Raw genomic sequence first — 14,702 nt, 5'->3', positions numbered from 1 at the left:
AAAAGTAAATATGATACAATCGGGACATCATTTCAGTGTCTGATTTATGATCACAAGTGAGCAAAAACACTGATTTAATATCATCAGCCAACCTGCAAAAGAAAAATAGAATGAAATAAAAGTATTGGATGGGCCTCCACGTTTGCAGTCATCTGCACTTTCTCTCTCTCAGTAAAATCAATAGAAAAAAGATTATAATCAATTAAGCTGTCAAAAGAGAGTAAAACAATAAATTATCTCAAGCTCAACTCCAATAGGATTCAAAATTTAAAAGGAAGAATAATTCCTCTCGAAAAAGATAACATTTCTCAGAAACTTCAAGTACACAGATGTTTTCTAATTTAAGTCAAAATTAATATAATAAAAATAAGAAGGTTGAAGATGTTGTCTCTTCATCACCTAAACAGGAGATCTTTGTAAGCACCACTTCCGCAACGTGAACGGCACAACATTGGTTTAAAAGCAGGAACATCATGATGATGAAGATGATGATGATGATAACACTTTTTACAATCCCTCGACTTCGGCCTGATATCTACGTACTTCTCTGATATTCAGCTCAGACACTCAGCTAATCATAAAAGCATAAAGAACTTAGTATTCCACCCCTGTCCTATTTCCTACACAAGCTAAAAGAGCAACAACAACAACAAAAATGCAATAAGCTATATAGTGTGTTATCTGGTGCAACCTCAAGTTCAAGTTATTTTTTTTGTTTGTTTGTTTATTTAATGAGCTGCTTAAAATAAACATACTAAATATGTATGTTGTGCAGGACAGGCACAAATTAAAAACACTTAAAAACCAAGAAATGATTCATTATGCTGATGAAAGAGATGTAAAATATGGATATATTTTTGTTGTTTTTGAAATGTAAGGCTTTTGAAAAAAGTAAAACGAATATTAAAAGGAAATAAAACTGCATTCGATGGAGGAATGCATCTTCTGTAAACTTTACAGCAAAACGAGCTGGCCATGCGTACTTGATTCTGAATGCTAACTACTAAATGCAGAAGAGACGAAAGAAAAGAAGACGATTATGGAAGTCAACCTAGCGTTTTGTACAACACAAAGACACTTCTGGTTTACTCTTTGCTTTGTGAATGCAACGGACTGACAGTTGGTCTTTGCTTTAACGGTTTTGACTGGCTCACTTCCGAGGTTTTGGGTGTAAAAGGTAAGCCTGCACCAGCATTCAAAAATCTTTCACAGCTCGAGAGTATCGCATTCAAATACTGTATATAGTGTGGTAAGGGCTTCATTTCTTTGGCTGTTGGGCTTCTTTGTTTTTGCTCGTTCCTGCCTCCGCTTTGCGAGCATCTGATGAGGTATTCTTCTTCACATTCTCTTTGGGTGGGGCTTTTGCAGGCTGCTCATTGGCTGAGCTGCTCTTGGCGGTCAGAGGTGCTGGTTTCTGATTGGCTGAGGCTGCCTTGGCAGCTGGCTGATTGGTGGATTTGGTTGCCGCTGAGGCACCAGCCTGATCATGGGCTGTTTTTGCGGTCGTCTGATTGTCTGAGGAGGTCTTGGTGATTTGGGTCTGTTTCGATGACGAAGTCGAGTTGTGTCGTCTACGTTTCACCTCATCTCCAGCGGAGGAGTGTGCTTTCCTCCTCATCCCTTCCTCTGCCATTGGTGGCTAAGAGCAAAGGAAATAAAATTTGATTTAGATTACAATTAATTAATAATGTTATTTAGAAAGATTTTTTAAATTCGTGTGGACTTAATCCATATGATCCATTTGCAAGAGATATTCACGTACAGCTGATTCTTATACTCACTTCTACTCTGAAATCATCAATGCTCTTAAATTTGCTGAGGTACTCCTTGAGTTTGGGATCAATGTCCTGATTCTTCACCTTTGAGTATTTCAGGAAAGCCCAGAATTTCTCCAGTCCATATAGTTGACCTACAAATAATATGAAAAAAACCACAACATTAGCTTAGTCCATTTTAATAATTATATGAAGCGTCTAAACCATGGGTCTCAAACTAATTCCTGGAGGGCTGCAACTCTGCTCAGTTTAGCTCCAAACCTAATCAAACACAGCTGATCTAGTAGTGTCTAGTAGTCTTGAAAAACTTGATTAGTTGGATAAGCTGTGTTTGATTAAAGTTGGAGCAAAACTGTTCAGAGCTGCGGCCCTCCAGGAATTGAGTTTGAGACCTAAACGCATGGTAATGGAAGAAAACACAAGATGGAGAAAAAATAATCTTTGATATTATTTAAATTGATTAGCTAAAAATGCTTGCAGTCAAGCATTTTGCAGTCTCTGCACAACTACACTTTAAAAATATCCATTAAGTTGTCTATAGCTTGTGATTTATTGGTCTTTTTCACATTGATCTCTGCTCTCAAAACAATTTTATTATATAAATATATGGGTATTCTTTTAAATATACAGTCACTCCACTCTTAATGACATTGTCTGGGCTGGTCATACACATTAGGGTACAGAAACCAGGTATGTATTACCAGTACACTTTCGTTTTTTTTACACATGTATAAATTTATAGACTTATTTTACATAACTTCTTATACAATTTATTGTTTCAAACTACTGAAAATATCAGTAACAGCTACTTTAAACAGTAGAGTTGAATTTTAACACTTTCACAAGTTTTTTTTTTTCTTCTGGATTACATATGTAATAATTATAATTTTCTAGACTCCTTGATAACTGATAAAAAAAAAAAAAAAAAAAAGGATTGTCCAAATAACTGAAATCAAACAACTTTTATTAAATTTAACTTGATATATATTGAAAGAACATGAAAGAAAAAAAAAAAAATATATATATATATATATATATATATATATATATATATATATATATATATATATATATATGTATGTGTGTGTGTGTGTGTGTGTGTGTATATATATATATATATATATATATATATATATATATATATATATATATATACATGTGTGTGTGTATATATATATATATATGTGTGTGTGTGTGTGTGTGTTAATATGACTTCTCAAATGGATAAAGGGATATTTTTAAAACAGAAAAACAGAAACAGAACAGTGCCATCGTTCAGAGATGATTGTTTACTAATAAATGCAGAGTTAGAAAAAACAAAAAACACCTGACACTGATAGTGGGCGATACGAAGCAATGGTGCAACACATTTTTATTTTTTCGCTTTTTCATGTTTTCTTTAAATTGCTTTTGTCAAAAATGATTGCTTTTAAGTTTCTGACCTTTCTCATAATCTTGAACGGTCTCCTCCTGGAAGTCCTTGAAGATGTCCGGTCTGAATCTCCTCTCGAGTCCATAACTGTAAAATCGGAACAAACACTCCAGTCCATACCTGTGAATATACGTAACATAAAAATATATTAGGACACTTCTCCGATAGCACAGCAGAAAAACCTTTTACTTCCTTTACCTGTGTATTCATTTGTATGCTTAACAGGTGTGTACAAAAATTCTTTTTTCATTTCTGGATGTGTACTACAAATGCAAAATATTACTCTCAAATGATCCGTGTTCTCAGAAAACTTACTAGGGTAAAATTTGTTGCCATCTCATTTAATATAAATAGTTTTGCTGCAAACAAGTTTTGGTGAAAACATTTCATACTGAACTGTATGACCCTTCATGTTTATAAATCAGCTATTTTTCTGCCGTGACAACTATAAATATATATGCTAAACAGGATTTGCTACAGAATTCAGAATATGCTATCATACAAAACACTTTATGACTTTAAAACGTCACCCATCTCAGATACGAACCAGACAATGTCCAAACTAGGCAGCCACACGGACGTGTTTTTATATTGCATGTCTAATGTAAACACTTTCAAAAAATGCTATTGACAACTTATTCATTGCTATAGCTAATTTGTTTTTTTTATTTTAGGAATGTGATTTATACACCCTTTTGCCAGACTGGAGTGAATGTTTGAGAAAAGCTCAAATTAAACGAGCACAATTTGTCCATACATGATCTGCAGGTAAAACACAGGATTAAAGACTGTGACTCTGACCTATAGTTCTCCTTGGAATCCTCAACGGCAAACTGCCTGAACTCCTCGTACATCTTCCTGTTGAAGTTGTCTCTGAGGAAGAAGGACCAGAATCTGAAGAGGGTGTTCATCTCTTGAGACTGACCCACACCTAACCGCTTCCTCTCTGAAGAACAAACATGAGTTATTTTACGTAAGTTAGGTTTGTACAGATAGATAGATGAATAGATGAATGGATGAAAGAAAGAATGCATGGCAGAAAGGATAGATGGATGGACAAAGGCTTTGATAACAACCCTGGCGTACAACTTATCGTACCATTGAGGCATCGCCTGCGGTATTTGTGGTAAACTTGCTGGGTGAAGCCGTTTTCTCTCAAAAGCTCATGGGAAGGATGCCAGAACTTGGGGAGGGACTGCGGGGTGCAGCCGTAACTGCCGGACAGCGCCGGGGCTCCCTCAGACGGAGACGCATTTGAGCTGCTGTACAGAGAAAAACAAGAGAGAGAGTTTAACAGAGCCAGCTTTCACATTAGTGCTAGAAGAGTAAAAGAATAAAGCCACAAACCTGATGGAGGAAGTGCGAGGCCTGTGCTCCCGTGAGTCCATCACCCAGCCGACATGGCACTCCAGAGGAGGGTTAGAACTGTGGCGGGTTTTTCTCTTTCTGGGGGTCTAAAAAGAGTCAGAACAATGTTTTAATGCATGAAATGGACGGTCCTAAAAAGTGATACCCTAGTGAATCCCATGGTTTTCTGCATCAAAATATATTTCAAAATTATCTGGTCCTTGGCAGGTCTTAAAAATTGTAAGATAAAACCTCAGATGAACACCATCACCACATGAAATAATGCACTGTGTCATTATTTATTAAACAAAATAAAGCCAAAAAGGAAAAACCTTCAGTTTCAGACTTAAAGGGATGGTTCTCAAAAATATAAAAAAATAATTTTTATTTCTTTTGATATACTGAAATCTATAGATATCAAGGGAAGGTATACTAAAGAGTGCTGGAAAAAACAGTCACCGAGTTAAAGAGATGGGAACACCAAGATGCTCTTAAGTTTTGAAAATGTGCAAAACTGAGATTGATAAAGTTTTTATTCAATAAGAAGAGATGCACACACTTTAATGGAAACACTTTTACTGAACAAATTCCAGTATGCCCATTAAAAAAGGTCACATGATTTTGTTATAAGAGATCATGTGATGATAAAAATGTGTGTGAATGGACAAACCAGCAGGCTGAGCACATTGTAAAACATCGGAAATGTTGTTTTGGTCATTCTAAAACACTGTAACCCTTTCAGTATTAGTGTTATTATATTATTAATGACCTCCAGAACTGTCAAGACAGTCTTTACTCTGTGTCTCATACCTTCAAACGCCACCACGTGTTAAAGGCACGTCAGCATTTGTCTTCTGAGGCACAAGTCATTTATTAAAAGAAAAAAAAGATCGACGCAGCTTCTCCTACCCCAGCAAATTCCATTTTTACTTTTAATATTTGGCACCAGTTAATCAAGACAATTTTGTTCTCTTTGACTAATGGGTGGAAACGCTGCATTATTCACAAAGCTTTTATGCGATATTCCTGTTTTGTGCATAGATTAAAAATTTTCCAGCATTCTTGTTCACAATATCTTGTTTTTAAAAAAAATAAAAATTGATAAAAATAAAAATCTAACCACTGTAGAACACAGAACTATCCCTTTATAACGTGCCATATTTTTAATTGTCTATAGGTTTACTATTAATTACTCTTTTTATTATTCATTATTCTGATAATCCCACAAAGAATTCTGCTTTAGTTCAAACGTACCTTTCCATCAAGGTTGCCGCTGTCTTCTTTAATGACAGGGTAGAACCGTGGGGTTTTGGTGGGATCTTGTCTTCCAGGTGTACGAGGTGTACGTGGGGTTCTAGGCACACTGGATGATTCTGGGACATCCGCAGGGAGAGAATGAGCCATGCTAGAATCATCTACAGAAAAAAGCAACAAAAAAATTAAACTTTTTTTTTTTTTTTTACAAATGTAAAGAAAACCAAGGAACTTCTTAAATATTAAATATTTTTCCTGAGCATGTGTATGCATTTATTTTGTGACACTTTATTTGAATAAAACAGTAAAATAAATACTTGTAAAAATATGGAAAACAAATAAATACATTAATTGTTTGCATATTAAAACAAATCACAGAAAGATAAATGCAATGCTTTTCTAATAGAGAAATGAAATGTCCAATCACCTGTTTGACATGGTGGAGGAGGCGGGACCTCTTGGTTTGGGTCAATGGGAAGTTTAGGGGTCAGAGTTTCAAACTCATCTTGGCTGATCATGTTGAGCTTTTTAAAGTTTTCCATTTCCTAAAAAATATTAACCACATTGACACATTACACACAGAACACAAGGTAAGAGCTAAAAGCATATAAACTACAAGCATCACACTCTTCATTTAAAAACATAAGGAAGGAGAAGAAGACAAAGTGCCCTGAGAGACTTCATGTTTCTGTCTGAATGAACAATGAAGTCATCCCCGCTCACTGTTTGACAGCAGGATGTGCACTTGATCAGCTTTACCAGCACTTATTACTCACAGGAGCTCACAAATGACATCTTTATTGTCCATCATAAAGGCTTCAGCTTACTTGGCTATTAAGAGTGAAGCTTTCAGGCCTTAAATTAGACATTACGTAGTAAATCAATCAGAAGTTTTCCAAGAATATCCTTTACATTAACAGAAAGAACAATATATGGACTTTGCTTGGACGAGCTGACTCGCATAATGATTTAAATTTGATGTCTCTGCTATATCAGTGACCTGATCTCACAGTACCCAAAATGTTAAATCAAAAAAGTTAAACGTCAATAGAATTTAAAGCGTCATTGTTTATTCATCTGTGCTATTGTGGCATGAGTGGGCTTTATCAAGTATGTACCAACAAAAATACATCTTGAGTGTTAAAAAGCAAACAGTGCGTGGTGAATCCAACACAATCTCAAGGCAATTTGTAACTTTTTGATTTAGTGGCTAATTCGTATGAATTCGTACGATCTAATTCGTACAATTTAGTACGATTCGCTCATCACCCAATGATGTTAGTGTTAGGGGTGGGGTTAGGTGCCACGCCTCCTTTTTAAAATCATACATTTTCGTACGACTGAACTTGTACAAATTCGTACGAATTAGCCACTAAACTGACAAAACGTAAAATACTTACGTTACACTTCGTGAGATCAGGCTGGTGAATCCCATCATAATGGTAGTCAAAATTATTCTATAATCCAAATTATGAAAATTATATATTGATTCAATCACAAAGACAGTCACTCACTTAGTTTCTAAATGAATCAGATTTCTCAAATGACTCACTTAGAGTCAATGAATTCCTCATTTAAACAGTGACTTGCTGCCACCTACTGGTGGTTTTAATGTCACATTTTTTCCATAACGGACCTAAACCAGCCAGGGTATCAGCTCAAAGGACAAGAGTTATCAGTTTTTAGCACATTCCTATCAGAAACTAACTAATTTGAGCAAAGCCACATGTTCTTGTTACTGTCGTTTTGTGCAGCTGTTTATCAGGTGTCTGTACTATGAACTTCAGCCCACAAAGACCTTGGCACGGTTAACACAGGTGTTACGAGTCCCATAAGTGGAAAACAGAGAAGTATCTGCAATACCACTGTACAGTAAAAACTCACTTGACATCTGACAAACTAAACAGTTACTCACACTCATTGTATAGGGAACTGAATTATATTAATATGAATGGGCACGTCTTAACAAGCATTTTAATCTAAGAGCTAATCAAGACCACAACTCTACTTACTAAAATACTAAAAACATGTATACATTATAGGTCACATGCTTTCACGGAGCTCTTGTCTGATTGGCTGACTGTAAATGATACATACTTATTAGTATTTGTTATTACAGTGAAAAACAAATGCCAACACTGTGGACTCCAACAATTAAATCCAGACACTGTGAGAAAGCTGACACAACATAAATTAAATCCTAAAAGATATTACCCTATTTCAAACCCTAAAAGGTCTGCAATCGCATGCCAAAATCCTAGAGTGCTCAGGCTGACTGAGAAATCAGTCAGAAGACAAAACGTGCCGTTTAATTTCAGATCGTAATCGTATCTTTCTGTATGTTTGTCCAGCACAGAACAATTCAAACATTTGCAGTGGAAAATTCCCATGTTACTGCTGAGTGTGGACATTCACCAGAAACCAGCAGCTGCCGAACCAACTCCACACTAAGCGCAATTTACTGTGGTGGTTCTATTACTCGTGTTCTCTTTAAAGGAAGCTTTTTTGTTTACATTAGAGTTCAAAAAGTTTGAGGTCATTACTTTTTTTTAAAGAAATTTATATTTTCATTTATGCTTTGAATTAAACGGTTTTAACGAGTCATTAGCTATCTTTAAGTTATAAAAAAAAGTGTATTTAATATAAATGGTGGCCTTTTCTATTACAAAGTGTTAAACAATACAAATGTCTTTAAACAATACAAACATTATGATGACACAAAGTGCTTCTCCACCAAATCATCTTATTAAAATTATAACTTTAAGAGTTTAAAGCAGCACAGGTGAGCATTATTCTTCATTAGTCTATTCTCTGACTTTAAGATATGTTTTGCTTGACTTGTTTCAAAATTGTATTCTTCCATCCAATCCACCAAGAAACACTCAAAAAATTACATCAGACTAAAATGAGAGATAATGCAAACTAGTTATCTCAGAGGAAGATTGGTTGAATATCTGCTCTGCACAGGCCACTTCTTTCAGCTCTGGTATGTGGCAAGATTTTTACTGGAGGAATCAAAGACAAAGACAAATAAAAGTCAAGTATTTCTTAAAAAAAAAGTGGCTACAACTCGAGCCCCCTACAAAATCTGAATGGTTGGATATAGTCTCTATTGTTCAAAATATGGAGAGAATGACTTTTTCTTTAAAACTACAACTGGACTAATACCTGCAATATTGGGAGAAAATGATTGTACTTATGCGTTTACACCATGTAAACTGACCTTTATATGTATTTGTTAATGGGACCTGTAAGGAAATATATGACCAGTCATCTGTTACTGTATATATATATATATATATATATACACAATTATTGTATATATTATTTGTATTTATAAAGTATTGAGGATCTTAAATCATGGTAAACAGGGCCAAAAAAAGTTGAACATGGCCACTGATCAGTTTGCTTTCATAGTGTAAACTCTTTAGTGGTTGAATGAGCATGACTCAGGCGGTCATCCAGGTGGTTGTGAAAGTGCACCAAATTAAGTTATATTAAAACACACAATCTTACATTTATATAAAGATCATTCATTTGCTTTGCGACTCTATTGTACAACCCATAACATGGAGTTTTTAATTCAACAAAACTCACACAAAAGTAACGTAGATCATGATGAAATGCGCAATGACCTTAACCAAATGGGAAGCATCTTAACCCAAGAGCTTTTCAAAGCTATACACTTTCTAATATTCTTCTAAATCTATTCTTTCTAAAAAATATATATGCTAAAATGTTATATACAAATGTTTATGTACATATACAGATGGTATTCTATATACTGTGACCCTAAATCGCAAAAATCCTTAGCTGTGTCTTCAGAAGCTGCATCCTCCGAAGGATGCAGACTTCAAAGGCGAGTCCTTCTAAGTCCACACAGGATGAACCGAGCACTTTGAAATAAGACGATCTAGCCTACAGAGGACAGATCTCGTCACCTAGCAACCGTAACAGCTGCTGTCAATAAGTGCCGGTAAAATTTATAAATACTTTTTTTCCCCAAAGTGATTTTAAAACTTATTTTAATCAATCTACAGGCAAAACAAGGTTTATAAAAGCTGGAAATATATTTGCTTTAATCTATGTACACGTAAACATGTAAACTCTCTATAAAATCCCTCTTTACTAAAACAAGTCATACTTTTTTTTTATATGTGTTTAGATCTCAACTTAAAATAAACCTAATTAATACATTTAAACTGGAGTTTTTAAAAAAAACGTCCTGGCGTTATCAGCGCGCAATGAATCCTGGGACGTAAAAGGCCACAAAGGATCCATCGGTTGTGTCCTTCATTAACTAGGTAACGAAGGATGCATTGTGAGGCTGCGTTTGAAGACAGAGACAGCCTTCGTCGTGCTGCGATGACGCAGCGCACTTTGAGTGAATCCTTCAGAGGATACAGCCACTGAAATGAGACACAGCAACTGTCTTATTTTATTTTTAACTGACATTCATAAATCTCGTTGTATTCATGAGTTTATATATTCATTGATGTATAGGATGGTAGGGTTGGGTCAATAGACAAACCGATGGCCGATAGCGATGCTGAGGCGACATAGCGATGTTCCGCCCTGCCCGCGTCGCAAACCCGCTCGTGAAATAAACACAATTAGGCACTGTTTAAACTAGTATGTCTTAGTTTTAAAATAGCATTTTATAACAAAAAGGATCCACGTCCATACTGCCGTTTTATCTAGCATTTCTAAAAAAGCCCTCCTTCAACACTATACTGCTAAAAATGCACATTACATGACCACAAACACACACACTCTGTCATGCGCTCGTCTGAAACCCCAGAGAGTGCAGTGCAAGTCGTACAGTTTGTCAAAGATGTACTGCTGGATCGTGTCTAACTATAGTTGTTAAATGTGGTATTTAATTGAATATCTCTCTATCTAACGACTCTTCGGTCTTTTGAATCTATCAGGTAACGTGTCACAGCATCAGTACACTGCTTCAATCTTTTGCTTTCATGTCTGTACTTAGTATTTTTAGTAAAAACCTCAGACACTGTTGATTGGTACCAACCAAGTTTGTCAAAGCCGTTATAACGAGTCCCACAGAAAAAGTGATTGACAGGTGGTAATTTGTTTGTAACTTATCTTTGTTTATTTATGATTTGGTTAAAGGCAAAAAAAAAAAAAAAAACATGCGGGTCAGGCAGTTGACAGGCAGACTAAAAATGATTAATTCATCATCAATTAATTTTTATTCATAAATAATGAATTCATCGTTGCCTGTGACAACGATGCCATCGTCCATCGCAATGTTTCGCATTAGACAATGTACGATGCCAAATTGGTCGACATCGCCCAACCCTAGGATGGGTCTGGGTCAAGATTTGGTCGAGATAAATATGGAAAATATGGAATTTAAATACTGAGAAAATCATCTTTACTATCTAAATGAAGTGCTTAAAGCATGTTACTAATCCAAATTGAGTTTTTATATATTTACATTAGGACATTTACAAAACAATCTTCAATGGAACATGTTTTTTGCCAAAAAGATACCCGTGCAACACAAGAGAGGTTTTGTGGTCAAGAGTCACATATCTATTTATAAATGCATATTTGTATTTAGGGATTTTTTTGTATTGTTCTATCTCTTTACTGTTAGCACTGCATGTTCTCTCCGTCTGCCTGTTTGAATTGCTGGTTCATAAAAAACTATAATAAAACTGTTAATATTGCCTTGGATCTTCTGCCATTTTAAGAAGTACACTGAAAAAATAAGCACTCTCACCTTGGCATTGGCACACTCTGGCGGCCCTTCTTCTTTCGTCCAGAGATCCTGCTCATAGTAGAACAGTCCATCATTAATGGCTTTGGCGAGGTCGGCTGTAATTTTGGCACGCGACACATGGTTGCCCGTCCGATCACCACCAGGGTGTTTGCGGAGGTGAGGAGGCGTTTGAGTAACAATCAGGATCTTGTTCACATCTCTGTCGTCAAGTTCGTCATCAGAATCGTCATCTGACCAATCGGTGAAAGTGTTCTTGCGAGGTGCAGCAAGCTGCTCCATTTCCTCATCAAACAGGAAGTCCAGCTCCTCCTGGTCGGCTTCAGGCTGAGGCTTTGGGGTGGACTGAACCAATTCTGTGCGCTCCTAAAGAAAACACCAAATTGAGTCTTATTTCCGTTTAGTAAATGAAAAACAGCAGCAAGCAGAGGAAAAGCAGAAAATGGGAAAATACTCAACTGCAGATGGGAAGAACTCAAGACGGGGAATAGGAGGAGGAGGAGAAGGAGGTGGAGGAGGAGGAGGAGAGGAAGGAGGGCTAGGAGGGAGAGGAGTTACTGAAGTCTGCACAGCCATAGGGCAGAATAGACAGAGGAAATGATGGATGAAGAAATATGGAGGAAAAGAAAAGAGCAGCGTGAGTGAACAGTGTTAGAGAACCTAAAGCCGACTGGTGAGAAACGAAGCAACTTGAAGAATTATGACATAATATAAAGACAACTTTTTTTTTAAACACAACAATTGCGTTAAATAGTTTACAACTGTGTGTGTTTTAGAATAATTAAGCAAAATAACAGGGATGTACACTAAGCTGATACCATATCATTGTTACTATATATTTTATTATTAAGTTGGTAATTGTAACAATATTATATTGCCATACATCTAAAATAAATCTAATATAGCACTTTTAAAGAAAGAATACAGAATATATTACACTTGCGTTCATTTTCAGTGAAAAGCAAGAACGCTGGAGGTCACTTTTAAACTGTTATACTTGGCATGGTTCGGATAGCCTAGTGGGTGTACACCCTAAAACTGTAAAGGGTTACATTAATTTATGTATAACTTATCTCTTTCTAAATAAACCTAACACTACATATATATGTATATTTTTTTACTCCATTTACAGAGATAGGCTCCTAAAGATGTGTGATGTGTCTCTATTGTTAATGCTGATATTTGACGTTAATTTTACATTTTAATTTGAAAGTAACTTTAAAACTGTAGTTTTAAATTGGGAAAAGTGTAATGGTCAATATTGTGAATGAAGCCCCGCCTACTAGTACAGGAGCCAATTATTGATCGCTATAGATTGATGTTTCTTTGGGGAAAGAAGCTCAGACCAAACATGTGCTTTTACGACAGTTTGGTGGTCAATAAAAGCAATCTCAGCGAACATTCGCTTCACAGACAGAAATACACTTGAAAACAAAAGTTTTTTGGTTTTGTAATCTGTATGAAACGAACGTGAGGTAAAGTCCTTCCTGTCAAACGCACATCACCTGACAGCAACTACACACATCCCCACAAACTTCACTGTCATTTTTGGAGGAGATTCGCCATGTACCAAGCTGTTGATTACATTAGAAGATCAGCGTGATCAGACAATCATTATTCAGATGACGAATGTGTAACACGGACATAAATGAGGTTGATGTCGCGCTCTCACTATTCTCACTATCGATCGCCTCTATGGACGCACTGGCCCTGTATATTGTGCAACAATATTGTATGCTCTCATTTCCAAAAACTAAGTTTTTGTATCATAAAATACTGATTACACTTAAATGTAGTTATTTGATACTTTCAATGTATTAAACAAATTTTAAACTATGTATTGTTTCTATGATTATGGTTTTGGTTGTGATATTTGTATCTACTCTTGGTTTTGGTATTTGTTTCTGTTGTGTTATTTTAAATGTTTTTTTATTTGTATTGGTTTTGATGATGATTTGATGTAAATGTGTCATTTTGTTTGTCAGACACCAGGAAGAACAGCAACTACGTTGGCAGGGGCTAATGGGGATCTAAATAAACACATAAGCCTGTCCACTGTAATACCTAAGCTCACTTGCATTTAAAAAGACTTAACTTTATTTTACATTAACTTTCACTTTATTTTTATTCACAAAAACCTATTGCATTTTAAAATCAACAAATTTTGGTATTTGTAAGAATTGACAGGCAACATAACACAGCGTCTTATGTCAGAATACTCTTAGTGGATCCAGAAGTACCTTATTTTTCCCAGATGTGTTTCTGTGTCGTTTCTCCACCTGTATCCACGGCTGTGCATCTGGATCAGAGAGACTGCTGGAGCGCTCTTTAAGATTACTCCCATCCTCACCGGAGCTGCTCTTTGAGTCTGAAGGGGACGATTCTTTGGATTGAGGTTTGGCTGTATCTGTCTCATCGCTGGTTTGGCCATTCACTAGAGAGGGTTCATCCATGTGCTGATTAACTGGAGAGGACGACACTGTGATACACGCAGAAACAGAAATAAGTTGATGAGTCCTGGATTTTAAAAATTAAGCAAAATAATAGTTTAACTCAATAATACAACACAGCAAAATATAAAGTTAAATTAAAAGCCTTAAACACCAAAAGCAGGACCTAAAATAACAATTGATAAGCACCAAATTTGTGTTAAAAATCACTGGCAAGTACCCAAAATGATGTTGACCTAATTTTTTCCACAAACAAACACTTTTTAATTTAAACACAGCTTTTTAATTAAAAACTATTACATCCATTGGTAGGTGTAGCATAACTTTAGTTTGCCACCATAATTTAAAATAAGCCAATGGTATGTATAGCAAAATATAAATATGCTAGTAGCAGGTGTAGCGAAACATTAGTTTGCAGATATGAAAAAGCAACACACCAGCGAATACTCAGCGAAACACTGTAATGGCTGGTGTAGCAAAATGTTATATTTAGGCTGTGGGAGGAAGACATGAGAACCTGTGCTGAGGGAGGTAAACGTCTGTCCCGGAACGAACTCTGGGCAGTTGATGAGCTGGGAGAAATCGGTGCGCGGGGAGTCGAGAGCGAGTGCCGGGATGGGCCACTGCTCCGGCTCCTCTTTCCTACGAATCTGCTCATCCACCAGCTCCACAACCTCACTGTTCTTCAGCGCCTGTAC

General features: G+C 36.1%; 1 protein-coding gene across 8 annotated transcripts in view; it reads right to left on the bottom strand.

Annotated features, from left to right (window-relative positions):
* Positions 1 to 706: 706 nt before the first annotated feature.
* The window catches only part of larp1b (La ribonucleoprotein 1B), a 43,424-nt gene continuing 29,428 nt past the window's right edge, over positions 707 to 14,702 (bottom strand). For 2 of the 8 annotated variants that reach the window (XM_087290612.1, XM_087290613.1), the window contains exons 8-20: positions 14,522 to 14,696; positions 13,795 to 14,033; positions 12,014 to 12,118; positions 11,558 to 11,920; positions 7,209 to 7,265; positions 6,236 to 6,353; positions 5,809 to 5,969; positions 4,555 to 4,661; positions 4,306 to 4,469; positions 4,009 to 4,153; positions 3,218 to 3,327; positions 1,782 to 1,909; positions 707 to 1,639 (exon numbers count right to left, since the gene is read on the bottom strand). In XM_087290612.1, the coding sequence (XP_087146738.1) occupies positions 1,259 to 1,639; positions 1,782 to 1,909; positions 3,218 to 3,327; positions 4,009 to 4,153; positions 4,306 to 4,469; positions 4,555 to 4,661; positions 5,809 to 5,969; positions 6,236 to 6,353; positions 7,209 to 7,265; positions 11,558 to 11,920; positions 12,014 to 12,118; positions 13,795 to 14,033; positions 14,522 to 14,696 (2,253 nt within the window). In that variant the 3' untranslated portion in view covers positions 707 to 1,258. The remainder of the gene's footprint in view (positions 1,640 to 1,781; positions 1,910 to 3,217; positions 3,328 to 4,008; positions 4,154 to 4,305; positions 4,470 to 4,554; positions 4,662 to 5,808; positions 5,970 to 6,235; positions 6,354 to 7,208; positions 7,266 to 11,557; positions 11,921 to 12,013; positions 12,119 to 13,794; positions 14,034 to 14,521; positions 14,697 to 14,702) is intronic. The other 6 variants (XM_087290614.1, XM_087290615.1, XM_087290616.1 and 3 more) reach the window with 3 other exon arrangements.

Source organism: Danio rerio, chromosome 17, assembly GCF_052040795.2.
Source record: "Danio rerio strain M-AB ecotype USA chromosome 17, GRCz13ab, whole genome shotgun sequence".
Taxonomy (NCBI): domain Eukaryota; kingdom Metazoa; phylum Chordata; class Actinopteri; order Cypriniformes; family Danionidae; genus Danio; species Danio rerio.
Note: the sequence above shows the minus strand (reverse complement) of the source record. Positions and strands in the feature narration are given on the sequence as shown.